The sequence below is a fragment of the Trachypithecus francoisi genome, unplaced genomic scaffold, assembly GCF_009764315.1.
Source record: "Trachypithecus francoisi isolate TF-2019V2 unplaced genomic scaffold, Tfra_2.0 Lachesis_group13, whole genome shotgun sequence".
Taxonomy (NCBI): domain Eukaryota; kingdom Metazoa; phylum Chordata; class Mammalia; order Primates; family Cercopithecidae; genus Trachypithecus; species Trachypithecus francoisi.
Window position 1 is genome coordinate 50,639,791 of NW_022681458.1, and position 18,537 is coordinate 50,658,327.

At 38.4% G+C, this 18,537-nt stretch overlaps 1 protein-coding gene across 4 annotated transcripts in view; it reads left to right on the plus strand.

The window, feature by feature from the left end:
• The window catches only part of STAT4 (signal transducer and activator of transcription 4), a 124,597-nt gene extending 109,138 nt beyond the window's left edge, over window positions 1–15,459 (plus strand). For 3 of the 4 annotated variants that reach the window (XM_033230814.1, XM_033230813.1, XM_033230815.1), the window contains 10 exons: window positions 3,991–4,074; window positions 5,819–5,917; window positions 8,785–8,920; window positions 10,495–10,544; window positions 11,036–11,130; window positions 11,411–11,547; window positions 11,888–12,079; window positions 13,519–13,585; window positions 13,955–14,063; window positions 15,169–15,459. In XM_033230814.1, coding sequence (XP_033086705.1) covers window positions 3,991–4,074; window positions 5,819–5,917; window positions 8,785–8,920; window positions 10,495–10,544; window positions 11,036–11,130; window positions 11,411–11,547; window positions 11,888–12,079; window positions 13,519–13,585; window positions 13,955–14,063; window positions 15,169–15,195 — 996 coding nt within the window. In that variant the 3' untranslated portion in view covers window positions 15,196–15,459. The remainder of the gene's footprint in view (window positions 1–3,990; window positions 4,075–5,818; window positions 5,918–8,784; window positions 8,921–10,494; window positions 10,545–11,035; window positions 11,131–11,410; window positions 11,548–11,887; window positions 12,080–13,518; window positions 13,586–13,954; window positions 14,064–15,168) is intronic. The other variant, XM_033230812.1, reaches the window with a different exon arrangement.
• The last annotated feature ends 3,078 nt before the right edge of the window (window positions 15,460–18,537 follow it).

The following is an 18,537-nucleotide window of genomic DNA, read 5'->3' on the forward strand; positions in this document are numbered from 1 at the left end:
CTCATTTTATAAATTGTTGAAGCTTTGTATCTCCAAATTTTCCACCTCCCTTTTGAGATTAAACGCAATGAGGATACACACATTGAGAATTATTCCTCTCAAATTTCACCCAGGACTCTTGTTAAAAGGCAGAATCTGATTCAGTAAGCCTGGAATGAGGTCAGAGTTCCTGTTTTTCTTACAAGCTTTTAGGTGATGGCAATACTGCTGGGTCCTTTTTTACCTACTATAAAATTTCACCAGGGACTAACTGCAATTTCCTGCTTCTTTCTATGTCAAACTCCTACCCAGAGGTAATCACTTTTTGAGCTGTAAATATCATGCCAATACTGATATCTCTTGATTTTTTAAAATTTTATGTGTCTAACTTCTGATTTTCTATAAAAGATTAAGCTATGTCTTTCTTATAACATGTCTCCATACATAGAAATTCTCCCCCATCTTCACAATATCATTATATAATACATTTTCATTTACTCAATGTATTCAATGTTTACCTTATTATGATTATATAAAAATTGTTAACAGCTAAGCCATATAGCATACTATGATTGTATTTCCATTCTTGTATTACTTTTAGTTTTTTCTGGATTTAATAGTTTCCCTGAGTTTTTTATCTGATTAATTTATGTACCTGTCACTAATTAAGCCCCAAACTTTCCATCAGAACAAGAAAACTCCTTACAATTTGGTTAAACATGTCAATCTATAAGTTCCTTTCTTCTTTTTTTCTTGGCAACATTGCTCTGGGAGCCCTCCATCTTCTGGCTCCAGTCCTGGCTACTTGCCCTCTGATCCTGTTGTGCAATTGTGGGGTTGTGGTTTTTTGTTTTTTGTTTTGTTTGTTTGTTTTTGAAACTCCCTTTCACCGTTATCCTAGGGAGTCCCACCCACTTCTCCTGGCTGGGTTCATGTCTTCCTCTTTCTTAGGTTACTGTCTCCTTTTTATTAGAGAGACTCTTTCAGTAGTTTCCAAAGAAAAAGTACTAAGGAGCCAAATTTCCAGAGGACTTGCATATCTGAAAATGTTCTTCCCATTCATAGTTGACTGACAGTTTGGCTGGATATAGAATTCTGGGTTAGAAATCATTTTTCCTCCGAATTCTTAAAGCACTATTCCATTGTCTTCTACTTATCTTGTATTCTGATTCTTAATCATTTATAAATGCCTTTTTTTTCCTGCACTCCTGAAACTTTTAAACTGGTTTCCTGCAATTTTACAGCAATGAGTTTCGGTTGGGCTGTTCATTTATTTGTTGTGCCAGCCATTCACGGGTCCTTCCAATTTGAACATTCACGTCCTTTAGTTTGAGAAGTTTTGTCGTATTCTTCGTTTTTATAGACTATTGAAAACACATAAAAACATAAAGAATAATAGCATGAACACCCATCAAACAGCTTAAAAATTCAAACTTTGCAAATATAGTTGAAGACACCTGGTACCCCAGCCCCCACTCTTTAATCCTTTTCCTCCCTGTACCCACCCACCCCCCAAAAACCACTGTCTTGAATTTTGATGTTTATTGTTTTCAAGAATGCCTTTATACTTTTTCTATGAATGAATATGTTTCTATATACTTTATATTATTCTGTATTATAAATTCAGATTTTACATAAATGGCATCCTTATATATATATTTTATCACAACTTGCTTTTCTTGCTCAACAAAATATTTTCTGAGACTCATACCTACATTGATTCATGTTGCTGTGGATCATTATTCCAATGCTGTATAGTTTTTTTGCTCTATAAATATACACAGTATAGCTAGCTATTCTATTGATGAATCATTTTATCATTATAAGCAGTTCTACTATAAACATTCTTCAATTAACATTCTTCTACGTGTCTTTTTTTTAATATGAGTGTAAAAAATCTTTGACTTACATATATTTGGTAGCAGATGGGTCAGAATCAGATGATTCAATAAGAATTGTTATGTATAGGTAATATGCATCTTCTACCTTTCTAGATACTGAGGAATTGTTCCCCAAAGTGATTGTAGCAATTGCATAAGTGGTGTAAGAGTTACAATTTGTTTATGTCTTTGATATTTTCTCTGCTCCATTTTCTCTGTTCTCTTTCTGGAACTTGTGTTAGTTTGTTGTTGCAGTTCATGTATAATTCTTTATTTGCTATCTTTTCTATTCTATTTTTGACATCTTTGTGGGGTTTTTTTGTTTGTTTTACATTCTGGGAAATTTCCTCTACTCTATGTCCAATCTTTTTACTGACTTGTCTATTTCTCTTATTATATTTTAAGTGGTTTTGTTCTTTTTAAGTGGTTCTTTATTATTTTTGGAATGTTTCTTACAATAATATTCTATTCTTGTTTCACTGATATAATATTTGTTTTATATAGTTTTTAAAAAGTGTTTTAATGTACATTTTCAAATATATACAGAAATAGAGGGAAAATACAATGAATGGATTTAAGCATCACCTAACTTCAACAATACATACATTTTTCCTGGAGTTCTCAAATTCTAGATAGTACAGTATAATGTAGATACTTCAGCAGGAATCTTTAGAATATAAGAAATGCTTAAACCTAACCACACTACCCTTATCGCAAAAAACAAAATAACATTTTTTTAATCCTTACTTAATAAAATCCTATTTTTTGTTCAAATTCCTCCGTTGTCTCAAAAAAGGCCTTTTGACAGTTGGTTTGTTCAAATCAGTATCTAAGCACTATCTTCCCATTATAAATGGTTGAGGCCCCTTCAACATGCCATATATTTATTGAATAAACTGAGCTGAATACAGTAGACTTTTTTCACTGTTTTTTTACTCTTCTTCTTCCTTTTTTTTTTTTTTTACATTTTGCTTTTTCTCTGAGTTTTTTGTTTTTGCATTCTCATTTCATGTGAGAGGATTTGTCAAATGCCTGATGATCATTAGCTTGCTGTTAATAATTAAGAGAAGGGCACCGAAAAACTGCCTGAAAACTCTATGTGCATGTTGGGAACTGTAGACTTAGGGTGATTATTAGAATCTGGCTGTTTTGATGGGTTGCTGGGGGACGGTGGTGGGTGTAGAAGGCAGCATCTGTATGTTACCTCCCTTGGTCTGGCAAACTTCCCAGATACCTTTCCAGGAGCTTTTAAGCCTGGCTGTAGGTGTCAGAGAAGGGGCAAGCATGAGCTTAACTGTAAATTTTAACAGGACCTTCCTCTCTTTAGCACACACAGCATCTAACCCCTGACTGCAGCTTGACCTTGTTCCCAGAATGTAGAGAGCCTCTCTAATTACTCTGACACATCTGCTCCAAAGAGCAAACCTCCCTCCTGTGCCCAGGTCTGGAGGGGTGGAGACTTCACTGCCTGAGCTGGGGCTCTTACAGCACATCCTGGTCTGCAGTCTTCTGCAGCCTCAGGGTGCTCAGTGCTTTCAACCCCTGGGTTCTTTCTTCTACCCTCACTCTACACTCCCCTACTTTTCACTCAGGGATCTAGATTACAGTTTTACTTTATTGGAAAGTGAATAAAACTCCAGTTATTACCTTATTGGAGTGTCTGGAGGGAACAGAGGAAAATACGTATACTCCACCTACCATGTTAAACCAGAAGAAGGTCTTGCATTCTTTTTGGACAGATTCATTGTGACACTAAGACTTGTATCTGTATACTTATGCATATATAGATTGCTTTTATTAACATTTGGTAACTTGAAAGGACCAATTTTCAAATATTAAAATAAGGAACAACTTGTCTAAATTTCAACTGAAAAAAACTATGCTAGAATTTTTAAAGCCAGAAATTATCTTGTTTTGAAGACTTAAAAGCATTCTGTTTGGGGAAATGAAGATTTTCCAAACTGTATATAACTTTTAAATCAATAAGAGGGAATGTTCAATAATAGAGATGGCTTGGGGGCATGTACTTTATTAATTTATTAATAAATATATTAATTTATATAGAAACAAGTCTTCTATTAGATAGTGAGTATACATTTGTGAGGTAACAATTTATTTCTTTCTCCCTTAGGGCTGTCACATGGTGACTGAAGAACTTCATTCCATAACCTTTGAAACACAGATCTGCCTCTATGGTCTGACCATAGATTTGGAGGTAGGTGTTTCAAGAACGTACACCATTTACTCATGGTATTTGCAGGAATTGATCAGCATTAATAGATGTAAGTTTGGTTTTTTCTAGGTTTTAGTACATTCCTTATTCATTACTTTTGTTTTAATTTAGAAAATCAATATGTCAAATATTCACTAGTTAACATAATATTTTGGTTAAATATATATGATAAAAGCTTGTGGGTAACTGGGTGCTGTGACTCACACCTGTAATCCCAGCACTTTGGTAGGCCAAGGTGGGTGGATTGCTTGAGCCCCGGAATTTGAGACCAGCCTGGGCAACAGTGCAAAACCCCCCCTCATCTCTACTAAAAATACAAGAGTTTGCTGGGTGTGGTGGCACATGCCTGTAGTCCCAGCTACTCAGGAGGCAGAGGCAGGAGGATCGATTGAGCCCAGGAGGTGGAGGCTGCAGTGAGTGGTGGTCATGCCACTGCACTTCAGCCTGGGTGACAGAGTGAGACCCAGTCTCAAAAAAATAAATAAATAAAAAATAAAATAAAAAGTTCAAGGGTATTATGAACTTTATATACATTAAATAATTTGTTGCTCAGGTTCTTCTTTGTTTGGTTTTCTGGGATTTCCTGAGTCATGGAAAGTCTAAAGAGGAATAAGTATCCTTGAACTTATGTCATGTAGTGATTTTTTTTTGTAGTAATATATTTTCAAAAATTTAACTTATACATAAAAGCTCACAGAAGGAAGATTTCTCTAACATAATGAACAAAGACAAATAATAGAAACATTATAGTACGTTGCTTTGATCCTCATAAAATAATCACCACTAAACTCAAAGAAAGAATAAAGAAACTTTTGGGATTAAATTGAGCATTAATTGACTATGTGCTCCTTGAGGGCAGAACACTATGAATGAACGAGTGCATGAATGAACAAACACAATCTCACACACCCTGAATATGATCCTATTGTAGAGTATATTCTTTTAGAATTCTGCCTTTGCTCTTTTATCTTAATGATGGTAATATGTTTTTAAAATCTTTCATAAATTCCTTCCTCATCTCCTTTCCCTAAACCTCTGTTTTTATGAGTTGTTAAATTTCCTCAAATGGGTATTTTACCATCTATAGGAATCTGATGTCTGTTGTTGGGGAAAGACTACTATAAGTTGATTAGCTTCCCAGGCTAATTTGTAAAAGCCTGTTTATTTCATAAAGTAGAAAACCACAGTACCAAGAATACTAAATTGAGTTAGTTCTGTAACAATAGCACAGACGGCTGTATCACCCATAGCTTACGTCTCCTACTTTTACAATAGAAACCTCCCACTTCCAGTGTTTACATTAATTAGGTGTTAGGTCATAATTTGAAGATACTGATTCATTCCAGAGAAAAACTTAAAATAGATTCTTTAACTTATAAAGAAGATTGTTGCTAATTCAATAGACTCTCTAATATATTGCACTTAAGGCAGCAGGTGACATTTAAAAAGTGTAAATGTGTCCACGATGTCAGGGGAGACACTGGGAAGCTGCCTGACTGGGCACTGTGAAAGGATTCCTGCTCTTTCCTCTCTGTGCCCTTACCCATGCATGCTCAGAAAGTTCCATGGCCTTCACAAGTCATTTCAGTGACCAGGGCAGCATGGACATCAGGACTGGAGGCGTGGGACTGGCTTGTGATTGGCCCTTTACAGGCAAGGGTCAAGCATAAGATGAATGTAAGGTGGGACTACCTGTAATAACTATGCTTTTTTCCCCCCAAACCAGACCAGCTCATTGCCTGTGGTGATGATTTCCAATGTCAGTCAATTACCTAATGCTTGGGCATCCATCATTTGGTACAACGTGTCAACCAACGATTCCCAGGTAGACTCTATTTCTACCTCACCTTCTTTAATTCTATTCGATTTGTTTTATTGCCAACAAACACATCTGCATCAAAACATGTGTGTGCCAGTGGGGTGTGGGGTGAGAGTTGCTTTATTTCTAGTTGTGTGTTTCCTCTCATGTCATATTTAAAGCAGTATGTTCTGATGTATGTGGTTCCTGAGAGAGTTCTGCTAGCAAAAGTAACAGACAGGTATTTATTATTTCTGAGGGTCTGGTCAGCTCCCAACTATGTACGTACCAGAGAGTTCCAGGGCCATCCTATGTCTCTGTTAACTAAGCTGAAGGAAACTTCTTACCTCCTCAGCTGCTCTGGTCCCACCTTGTCCATATAGTCTCTTCTATGAAGGTAGAGAATTGGTCTCCAAGTAAGTAATTAGAATATTCATCAATCTTGCCCAGCTGTATTCTGACAGCACGCGTTTTCAAGTCGATTGCAGATTTCATCCATCCTAGGCTCAAGCTGGGATTTAATGCCATCTGGTGGTTGTAACACTGGCCCAAACTTGGCCTCAAGTCACAAAGCAAGCCGTGAACAGATGCTCTTATAAGACAACCAGGGAAGGGCGTGGCAAAAAAGATGAGTCAGCACTTCCCCTTGCACCTCTCCTTCAAAACTTCAGTGTGTTATCCTGGAAACCACTAAGGTCTAGAGAAAATAGGTCAGATGTAAATAACAACATTTCTTCTTAATTCAGAGCAAATGTTCCCTCCAAAGGGAAGGATTCTTCTACTTTAGATCCCAGTAGTAAGAACAAGATCATAATGAATCAGCTTAGTGTTCTTTCCCTTTGATTCAATGTTTCTAATAAGGAAATGACTCAGCCCTACTCCTTCTCCTCCTCAAGTGCCCTAGCATCTGAGACAAATTAACTGCGGAGAGGAAGACTGTGCAGGGTGCCCCGAAAAGAGCAGAACTTATCAGAGAAATTGCCTGGTCTTTAAGGTGAAGGACAGCCAATGCCCCTGAGATTAAATGCTGATCCCCATTAGATCAACACTTGTTCAGCTTTCTTCCAGCTCCAGGAAGTAGGAGTGATGGGATACTTATCCGTCCTCCAGCCTCACAGAGCAGTGCTGCACTTAGCTTTCTTCAGCAACCTCCTTCTGTAAGAAAGTCACCAAAATCGTCACACTCATCATCCCAAATTTACATGGCTCTAGGATGAGAATCTAGAACTATAGATAACATACAGCTCCTAAAACACAGATTCACAGCCTAGTTACAGAACCAGTCTGAACAACTAATCCTGGTTTCTCCTCTTAATTCTATCCTGCTTTGAAACCTAAGCCCTTAGGCCTTGTTTGTATTCTGTGCTTTCTGGTCACTTTTCCAGGCACCATTCTCAGGTTCACAAAAAACCATCTCCCTAGAAATTCTTTCTCTTCATTCCTCCTCTTCCTATTGCCCGTTCCTTGTTGGATGCTGTGTCCTCTTTTATTCCCACCTTCTGAAATCTCTTGAATTGGTTCTTTTTCTTGATTAAGCCCAGTTTAGCTCATGTTCACAACAGCCTTCTCCAGGCACCGCATTGGATTTCTGAATTCTTCCTTTCCTCTTCTTGAAACACCTTTCTCGAGTTTCACACATCTGTTTTCCAGTAATCTGGGACAGAGTCTTATGTTTCACTATTGTTGACCCAGTTTCTGGCACAATCTCGTTTGTAGTCGATCACACAGAATATTCTCTTATTTAGCTTGGCACAGTGGTGCACACCTGTAGTTTCAGCTACTTGAGAGACTGAGGCAAGAGAATTTCTTGAGCCCAGGAGTTTAAGTCCAGCCTGGACAACATAGAAAGATCATTTCTCTGTTTTGTTTTGTTTTGTTTTGTTTACGTAGAGCAAATAAGAAAAGACTACTATGGTGTCCATAAAACAGGTATTTGAGGTTAATCATAATATTGTAGGGTCACCTTCCCTAGCCTGGGACTTTACGGTTTCTAGCACTTTGGGATGATTGGTCTGGTCAAGGTAAAACTTGTGCCAACCCCATGATAAACCAATTAAATAATGTGAGTTTTGTTTAGGATGAATATTGTTTTAGAAAAGAGTATCTGTCAAATTGTTGGACAGTGTTAAGTACTTGCATGAGTAGACGGATACGGAAAAGTTCAAGAGATGTCAAGTGATGCTTCTGAAGAAAGATGGAGCTCTGATTGTATTATACTCAAAGAACAGGGAGACTTTTAGGAAAAGACGACGTCAGCCTTAAGAACAACAGAGATGAGATGATATTTTATATTTACTTAGGTTGGCCAAAAGACTTAAATTAGGAATCCTATATATTGAAGTACAGCGTCATAAGCGTAATTGTTATTAGTGGTGCATGTGTATGAATCTGCAGCAACCTCAATTCTTGCCTCAGAAGAAAGAATTCAACTGAGGAGTATAGGACAGAAGGAGTGACCAAGGCAAGCTTCAGAGCAGGAGTGAAAGTTTATTAAAAAGCTTTAAAACAGTAAAAGAAGGAAGGAAAGGAAAGTACAACTTGGAAGAGGACCAAGCGGGCAACTTGAGAAGCCAAGTGTGCAGCTTGACCTCTTGATTTGGGCTTGGCATTCTTCAGGGGTCTTGTGTTACTTCTCCCCACTCCTGAGATCTTACTGAGAAGATGCTGAGCAGTTTTAGGTGTTTTCTATTAGAACACTGTCTTTCCCTGGCACCAGCTGTGACCAATTATGACTTTAGAGAAACAGTTAACAACTGCCTGACCATCACCTAATGGTCACCCAACACTCCTAGTATGTGTGTGGGGAGACGGGGAGACCTCTCTTGCCCTGCTCATACCTCACTAGCTACCCACTGTAAGATAATTAACAAATCATCATCATGATTCTATTTCAGAACTTGGTTTTCTTTAATAATCCCCCACCTGCCACATTGAGTCAACTACTGGAGGTGATGAGCTGGCAGTTTTCATCGTACGTTGGTCGTGGCCTTAATTCAGATCAACTCAATATGCTGGCAGAGAAGCTTACAGGTGAGAGCCGGTAGACAGACAGGATTCGCCTCTGTTTTTGGTACTCAAGCATTTTAAATAACCAGGACGCTATTACTACTATTAATAATGATGATCATCATAATTTATTCAATGCCTACTATATTGCCAGGCACAGAGCTAAGTGTTATATTACTTTTAATCCTCGGGAAAGTCCTGCAAGGCTCACCTTATTCTATCAATTTTATAAATGACTGTATTGGAGTGCAGAAGTCAAGTGACTTGCCACAGCTGCATGGCTAGTACACAGCAGAACCAAGCCACAGGCCAGACCTGTCCAGGTCTAAAGCCCCTCCCTGTCTATTCCCCACCCCAGTCTCCAGGGTATATTTCCACTAAATATGATGTGAAGCCTTAATGGTGCCCCATATGATCGTTCATATGAATGTCTCAACTGACATAAACCAACTGGAAAATGACTGATTCCTTCACTAGGTCTAGGAAATGTAATAGAAATTTTAAACCACCTGGGCAATACTTAATTCTGCATACCAAGAAAGTTTCAGCTTTGACTGAGATTTCTAAAGTTTGCAAAATAGAGTCATTGGTACAACATGTACCAACTATAATCCAAACTTTTTCTAAAAAATCTCTAAGAAAGCTGTATTTTGACGAGTCAGGGTTTAACATATTTAACACCAAAAAAAAGAGTTAAAATTAGATCTATATGCATTTGTAGTTAAATTAGGGCCAAAGATCCATTTGTGCAGCAGAAGTAGAATCATGTGTGATTTAAGCTTGACTTACATGGTGCTGGGATGCTTGCCACTTCCACCTACTCTTGGATCAATGGGTACTTAAATAAATTAGGATTTCGGAAAACATCACAAAATTTACTTAATGGAAATCATGTTTTGATCCTTATTTAATTCATAAGCAGCAATAGTAGGCATTCAATAAATATTTGTTAGAGTGAGTAAAGCTTTTAAGCATGTAGTATAGATAGCAACCATATCCTTTCAGACCTTTATCAAATTATTCTTATGAGTATAATTTCCTTAAAAATTTAGATGAAAACTCTTGTGTCCTTTCACTGCTCTGGATCAAAACAGCCAATGGCTACTTATTGTCTAATAGATTTCTAGTCCATTCTTTCCATCTTAATAGGCAACATTCTTGGTAATCTAGCTACACCTAACTTACACATATTTGTTTTATAATGCTCATTTACCAACATTAGGTAGCTCTTCCTGTCTCCAGTATAAGCCATGTCCATGTCCATCATGCGTTGTCCTATATTACTCTTGCTCTCTGGAGTGGCCTCCTTTGTCTCCTCTGACAATTTATATTCTACCCATCCAGATCCTGGATACCCACCTGCTTTCTAAAGCCATTGTTAGCTCCTCCACCAAAAAGCTTATTTTCTAGATAATAAACTTCTTAGGAGCAAGGATGATGTCTTATATTTGTACTGTACCTAGCACTCAGTACATTGCAAACCCATAACAGGTGCTTAAGAAATGTTTGAAAGGGAAGAGGAAAAATATCTAAATTGAGCACAAAATTGAAGCATCTCATTGTCGAATGAAAAATCTCATTCTTTTCTTTCATTTCAGTCCAATCTAGCTACAGTGATGGTCACCTCACCTGGGCCAAGTTCTGCAAGGTACAAATGGTCGGGGAAACATCATTTAGATACATTTGTTTTTTAATACAATGTTCCTAAGTCTATATTACTACCTGGGGTTTTGAGAAATTCCCGGATAAGAATTTTTTTTTTTTTTTTGAGAGGGAGTCTCGCTCTGTCGCCTCCCGGGTTCATGCCATTCTCCTGCCTCAGCCTCCCAAGTAGCTGGGACTACAGGCACTCACCACCACGCCCAGCTAATTTTTTTGGTGTTTTTAGCAGAGACGGGGTTTCACCGTGTTAACCAGGATGGTCTCAATCTCCTGACCTGGTGATCTGCCCACCTCGGCCTCCCAAAGTGCTGGGATTACAGGCGTGAGCCACCATGCCCGGCCAAGAATATTTTTTAAAGAAACTAAGGTGTTGTCCAGTTTCAGGATATTATTTTGTTGAAAAATTGAACTTAAATTATTATATCAACATTATTACTTAAATAACCATTGTCTTAATGTGGTTGTTTATTCCTATAGGAACATTTACCTGGTAAATCATTTACCTTTTGGACATGGCTTGAAGCAATATTGGATCTAATTAAGAAACACATTCTTCCTCTTTGGATTGATGGGTAAGTTATAGGCTATATTTTTCGTATGAATGAATTATGTTCTTTTTTTCTGTTGTTATTGGTTTTCTTCTACTTCTTTTTCTCTTAGGCATGTTTAGTACCATAGAAAAAAATAGTTGCAATTTCTTATTCGTGCAGTATCACTATGTATATTAATCTATATGTGAGTATTTCAGGTAAGAATGACTTTTGATGACACTCAAAACAAACTGTAGGTCTGCTCTTTGTAAATGCAATAAGTGAAAATCCAATAATGATCAGATGCATGTTCTATTTTTAGGTATGTCATGGGCTTTGTTAGCAAAGAGAAAGAACGGCTCTTGCTAAAGGATAAAATGCCTGGCACCTTTTTATTAAGATTCAGTGAAAGCCATCTCGGAGGAATAACTTTCACCTGGGTGGACCATTCTGAAAATGGTATATACTCACTAATGTTTGTTCTTGTGAAATTAGTTTTCTTAAATTTAGTTACTGGGATTTCAGTTTTTGGAAGTGTATGGTGTGTTGATCTGTTTGTGATGTATTCAGTGAGCTTGAATATTAGTAGTTGCAGTTGTCTCAGAACAGGGTACCTATGAATTCCAAAAAGTCTATCGTATGCACAATCTATACTGTCCAGGCAGCAGAAGGTCTGACATTGAAGTGACATGAACTGACAAGTCACTCCAGTGGCATGAAGATAATGTGGGCAGGGAAAAACTGGTCACAAGGAATGTGTACAGGAACCTGTATATTTCTCCAATTTCTGTTTTTCAAGGGGAAGTGAGATTCCACTCTGTAGAACCCTACAATAAAGGCCGGTTGTCTGCTCTGCCATTCGCTGACATTCTGCGAGACTACAAAGTTATTATGGCTGAAAACATTCCTGAAAACCCTCTGAAGTACCTATATCCTGACATTCCCAAAGACAAAGCCTTTGGTAAACACTACAGCTCTCAGCCTTGCGAAGGTTAGGTTTTTCTGTTTTTGTTTTTGTTTTTTTCCTTAAGATTTTGGAAAATAACCTCATATTGGAGCAAAGTAAATGATAAATGAAGTTCCTCTTTTTGTTGACTCTGATTTTTGTAGATCTAAGGGCATATGGAGGTCAAAGCCTTAGAAATGAAGTGGTATGTCAGCAGCTCCTGAAAAGGGACCACTGGGCTTTCTAACACTAGCAGAGTCATAAGCAGCTGCAACTAAAGTTCACCATGGCCATGGGGGCCTCTCAAGGCCACTCCGAGAGCTTCAGTTTTCTCCTTTGTAAGACAGAAGTGGTGCAGACTTCATGTCTATGACTGGGGGAAAGGAAAAGAAAGAGAGGGTAATGATGAGAAGCTTTTAATAGTAAAACAAGTCTGTATATTGCAAAGGAACCCCAGGGTTTATAAGTTTTATATTTTCAACCATACTTTAGTTTTACAACTCAGGGTATTTGTTCATTTGCCAAGGAGGGACCTGTGGATCTGTGCTTCATCCTCTCCCTCCCCCACTCACCCAGCCTACCTTTCCTGGTTGTATCCTAAGGACCTAGAACAATGTCTGGCCAAAACAGGCATTCAGTAAATATTTGTTGAATACATAAAAGAAAATTCGTTAAATTGCTATGTAATTTTAAGGTACGTTCATCATTCTGTTTCTTTAATGGAAGTGTATACAATCCATAGAAATCTTCATCTATAGCACTAAATCTTTGGGCCCCATCATGCAGAATATCCTACAGTTGTCATTCACAGACTCGCAGCCACCTGACTTCATGCTCTCTGAAATAAACAAAAATGCAAAAGAAGAGAAAAGCAAACAAACCTGTGACATTTCAGTGACTTTCAACAACTGATCGAATGAAATAACAAATATCAATGCAACAAATTAGGGTTGGAAAATTGGAACAAATACTAGTTCAACATGGTATACCAGAGAAGTTTGGGGAATTTTTCCAAGGTGAGGTTTGCATATGACTGTTACTACAGCACAATGATACTTTCGGGAACACTGATGTCTGTACTTCAAAAACATTTGCAATCATAAGGTTCTGACTGGTGTCCATTTAAATGAAAAGAACTGGGTTATTATATCCTCCAAAACATGACTCAATCAGTCCTTATAATCAAACATAAATGAAACGTAGAAGACAGGTAATACAGCTGATTCTCAATTTTTCCCATGCAGTTTAGAGCCATTAATATATGAAGTCAGATTAGGCCTGCCAAGAGATTTGTTTTTCTCTTCTTGCACATTTTATGCTTATCTAATAGATTGTGTCCCCTATTTAACGAAACATTTTTGTGTATCACCGAACAACTGTATTATCTCTCTTCCTCTTATTAATATTTTTCTAGACTCTTTTTTCCCCAGTTTTATTGATAATATTGACATTTTTTCCCCAACATTGTGCCTTCTTTTTTCCAGTTTCAAGACCAACAGAAAGGGGTGACAAAGGTTACGTTCCTTCCGTTTTTATCCCCATCTCAACAATGTGAGTAATTTTAGTCACATGTAAAATATTTTTTATAAAAAGCTTTCCTATAGGAGATTTAAAAGTAGAGCAGAGTACACATAACTGAGAGCAAAGCATTGTCATGTGCAATGTCCCATTTCCTTTTATACATAAAGCTAGGCTTTAGGGCACACTTACCACAATCTATTGTGACTAAAATTATAAAATTCCCCTTATAATGCCATATATTCCATAGCAAGTTGAATGTTCTGATATGAAATGATGAATCAGATAACTCAGTGTCACAAATAGATGAAGCCCTAGAAATGAGTTCCTGACACAGTAAGTCACCGTGAGCTATTATTATTTTCTAATCCTTGTCCATATTGACCTTGTTATCTCTTTAAGCCGAAGTGATTCAATGGAGCCACATTCTCCATCAGACCTTCTTCCCATGTCTCCAAGTGTGTATGCGGTGCTGAGAGAAAACCTGAGTCCCACAACAATCGAAACTGCAGTATGTTCCCTTTATTTTCCATTGCTGGTCAAAGGCATTTCCAATGATGCAAAGGTGGTGTGGGAATCAAAGGGGCTGAAATACTGCCTGGGTAGGGAGAAAACATATTTATTGGAACAAATTCATGAGCGTGACACAAAAGGTGTCTGGATGGTCCTGCGTGTTGCTGATCTTATAGGTATTGAAAGCAGACACCTTCACTTACTTAAACTGCTTTACATTCTTTCCACCAGAAACCACCAGAGGGCAAAATATTCCTATACCCTATTCAAGCACACTACCCCTACTGGCACCACGGGCCCACTCATTCTCCAACACTCTCTACTTTAGTAAACAGCATTTACTGGTCAATATTTATAAACCTAGTATACTATCTAGTTTACTAGTTACTTACTATCTAGTAAACCCAGTTTGCTATCTTACAGTGCAAACATCACACATTGCAAATTGTCTTGATTATGGCTTACATTTCTAGAACCGGGAGCTTCATCAAGTAATATATGAATAATAGTCAATGGCATAATAATGCTCTCCTTTTTGAGAACTGAGTCATAATCTTTAATGCAATAATGTTATTTGAGATGAATCCTATTCACTCTTATCCACCAATACTGTCAATGGGTTCAAACCCCCAATTTACATGAAAGTGAACATACATCAGAATAATATAATAGAAACTTGGAGGGACCCTAAGCCTCAAAACATTTTTATCTGGCTAGCTTTTAATTCTTCTCTTGAAGATTTCCATAGATGAAAAATTCACTTTCCTTTGATAGCTTATTCCAATGTTAGTTCCCTTAAATCATCAAGTTATTTATGTCTAACTGAACATTTGCTACATTTTGCACCCATTTCCTCATTATATTTTTGGTGGATAAACAGGCCTTTTTCTTAAAACAGTTTTCTGTGTCCTTGAAAGGTACCTTTTATTTTAGACTGATCAACCCCTATTACTTTTGCAAATATTTAGTTTAAGTATTTTAACTAGGTAATAGAAAAATTATGGAGTAATCTGTAGAAAAGAGGATGTTTATTTACACAAGAAATAGTGATTTATTTGCAAACCAATAGTTTCCTCAAAGATTATTTTCATTTTTAATTTTAGATGAAGTCTCCTTATTCTGCTGAATGACAGGATAAACTCTGACACACCAAGAAAGGAAGCAAATGAAAAACTTTAAAGACTGTTCTTTGCCCAACGACCACATTTTATTTCTTCAGCTTTGTAAATACCGGGTTCTAGGAAATGTTTGACATCTGAAGCTCTCTTCACACTGTCATGGCACTCCCCAGTTGGGAGTGTTGTGATTGAAATGCTTTAAACCAAAGCCTCAGATAAACGTGCAAGATAAGACAACTTTCAGAAACCAGTGTTAATAACAATATTAACAGAAGACTCGCTTGCCTGTGTTTGGTTTATTTCTGATTTTGTCTCTCTGGTGTTACTTATGATTTTAGCTAGAAGATGCAAGTGTTAATGTTTCACAGTAGGTCAAGAATAGCAAAGTCACACCTACACCTCAGCAAGAAGGCCTGAGGGAAAAGACAAACAAGCCAATCTACTGTATGATGAGTGCTAGCAGGCACAGTGATCACAGTAGATCCAAGAAGAAAGTCGTGATGCGACATTAGCAGAAATTCACAGGGCATCCAGGGTTGAATTAGGAAGCCTCCTGAGTGCCATGTCAATATTATCCCAACTATGGGATTCAACAGCTGCTGGTACCACAGGAGGAGGGATCCAGAGTCATTCCTGGTGGTATCTTGGGCAAACTGCAATGATTTTACAGGTAGTGTAAGCAGACACATGGGTTAAAAAAATACTTTAAAAAAACTCATGAAATGAGGACTAGGAGGATGAAATGAGGACTAGGAGAATAACAACTCTGGCCTTGGGTGACTGATTTTATTCATAGGTTGCTCATTCTTCATCTTTAGAAGAGGTTAGACTATGTGGGTTCTATGATCTTTCCCAGCTCTAATAGTCTCTCTGGTCCCATGAATCCAACCTGAGACTGGGGAAAGAGGTTTAGGATGAGAAGTTCCATTCCTTCAATTTGCTCTAGCAAAGAGGAAGGGCAGTTGGTTTCCTGGATAGTAATGTATGTGAATTGCAAGTCTGTTTTGGTCATTGCCTCACCCTTACTGGATGTTGAGTGGTGCCATTGCCCAGCTGCTGTCCTTAGTAATGGCATGGAGCCCTCCAATGCTCAAGACCTTGAGAACTCTCTATGCCTGCTGAGCCCTGGGGATGCTGCTGAGTCAGTTGAGGAAATAATGCTACTGAGGCATCTGCCATGACCAGCTGCAGAAAAATCCAGAACCAGGTTACAAGGTGAACCATGACTGCAGAGTCAGAGATGGCAGCCCCCTCTGAAGGGCTCTTATTTAATTCCTTCTGCCCACCTCCTGTCCTCCAGGCAAACCAAACAGGCAGAGGCTAATGTTTAATGCAAAAGAGTTCAAAGGAAAAAAAGCTTTTAGTATAACCTGCCCTTTCCCTTAGAGAGATTCCATCTGAGCAATCTCATCCCACCCACATGTGCCCAACTGGCTCCTAGATTGTTCCTATGGAACAAACTCTCCACCTGCCCCAAGACCAGTTCCTTTACTCTTTTGTGAACTCCTAAATGCTTTTAGGGTAGAGGCATTTGTTTGATGGAAGGGTGCATCTAACTGGAGGTGCGTCCTCCCAGTCTCTACTTCTCTCCACAAAACCTGGTTTTCTAAAATTGGCCTGATGCATATGTATCAACTGGGAGCAGAATTGGATGAAATAATTTAAACCGGAGCATGACTATTACAGTTTTATCTTTAAAGAAATAATTTCCTACCAGGAAGTGCTTTTAAACAATTGGATTTTGACAAAAAAGATTGCAGAAGCTCTTTGCTCCCTGGAATTTATCAGAAGTACAATGGACTCCTACCTATTTCATAGAAGTTTTAAAAAGTTTGTCAATATAGAGCCTAGTAGCAGAATGCTAAGGTTTTCTATGTGATCACAGTCATCACTGTTATTTGGTGGTAGAAATTAAGGACATCTGTAGTTCACTTTCTATAATATGCACAATGGCCATGTTGTAAAAGTTCAATAAGTGGCTATTTTTATTTAAATTCAGAAAATCAAAATTAAATTAGTGACCCCAGAGTTAAGAGTTATTTCCCAAGATTGTGAATCTTGTACTCCAAAACTCATTTTTGTGGGGGTGTCTTATTTCATTTTGTGTTGCTATAAAGGAATACCTGAGGCTGGGTAATTCATAAAGAGGGTTATTTGGTTTTGCAGAGTGCACAAGAAGCATGGAACCTGCATCTGCATGTGAGGCCCTTAAGCTGCTTCTGCTCATGGCAGAAGGCAAAGGGAAGCCGGTGTATGTAGAAATCACGTGGCAAGAAGGGAAGCAAGAGAGAGAGAGTGGGGAGGTGCCAGGCTTTTTATAACAACCAGCTCTTATAAGAACCAACAGAGTAAGAATTTATTCATGCCCCCCACCATGGGAGGGTATTAATCTATTCATGAGTCCACCCTCATGTCTCAAACACTTGCCATTAGGTCTCACCTCTAACATTGGGATCAAATTTCAACATGTGATTTGGGGAGACAAACATCCAAACCATATCATTGCTCCTCTGGCCCCCCCAAAACTCATGCCTTCCTCATGTTGCAAAATATAATCATCCCTTTTCAATAGTTCCCAAAGTCTTAACTTGTTCCAGCATCAACTTGAAAATCCAAAGTCCCATCTGAGATTCAAGGCGTATTAACTGTAAAATCAAAAACAAATTGTTTCCTTCCAAGATACAATGGTGGTACATGTTTTGGATAAACAGTCCCATCCCAAAAGGGAGGAGAAATCATTAAAAAAAAAAAAAAAAAAGGAGTAACAGCCCCCATCAAGTCCAAAACCCGGCAGGACAGATGTTAAATTTTAAAGCTCCAAAATAATCCTTGACTCCATGTCTTGCATCCTGGGTACACTGGTATGAGGAGTGGGCTCCCACGGTGTCAAGCAGCCCTACTCCCAAGGCCACTGGCTGCTCTCACAGGTTGGAGCTGAATGCCCGTGGCTTTTCCAGGCTGAGGTTGCACACTGCTCATGACTATAATTCTTGGGTCCTTGCAGCAGCAGCCCCAATCCCATGGCTCCACTAGGCGTTACCCCAGGGAGGACTCTCTGTGTTGCCTCTGCCCCCGCAGCAGATTTCTGCCTGAGCATCCAGGCTTTCCTATACATCCTCTGAAATCTAAGTGGAAGCTGCCAAGCCTCCATGACTTTTACATTCTGAGTACATGCAGACTTAATACTGTGTAGACACCAGCAAGGCTTATGGCTTATGCCTTCCAGAGCTATGACATGACTCATACCTGGGGCCACTGAGGCCATGTGAGCCATGGCTGTGCCATCTGGAGTGGTGGGGATACAGGAGCAGTCTCTAGGCCTGTCCTCCACCCAAACCATTCTGTCATCCTAGG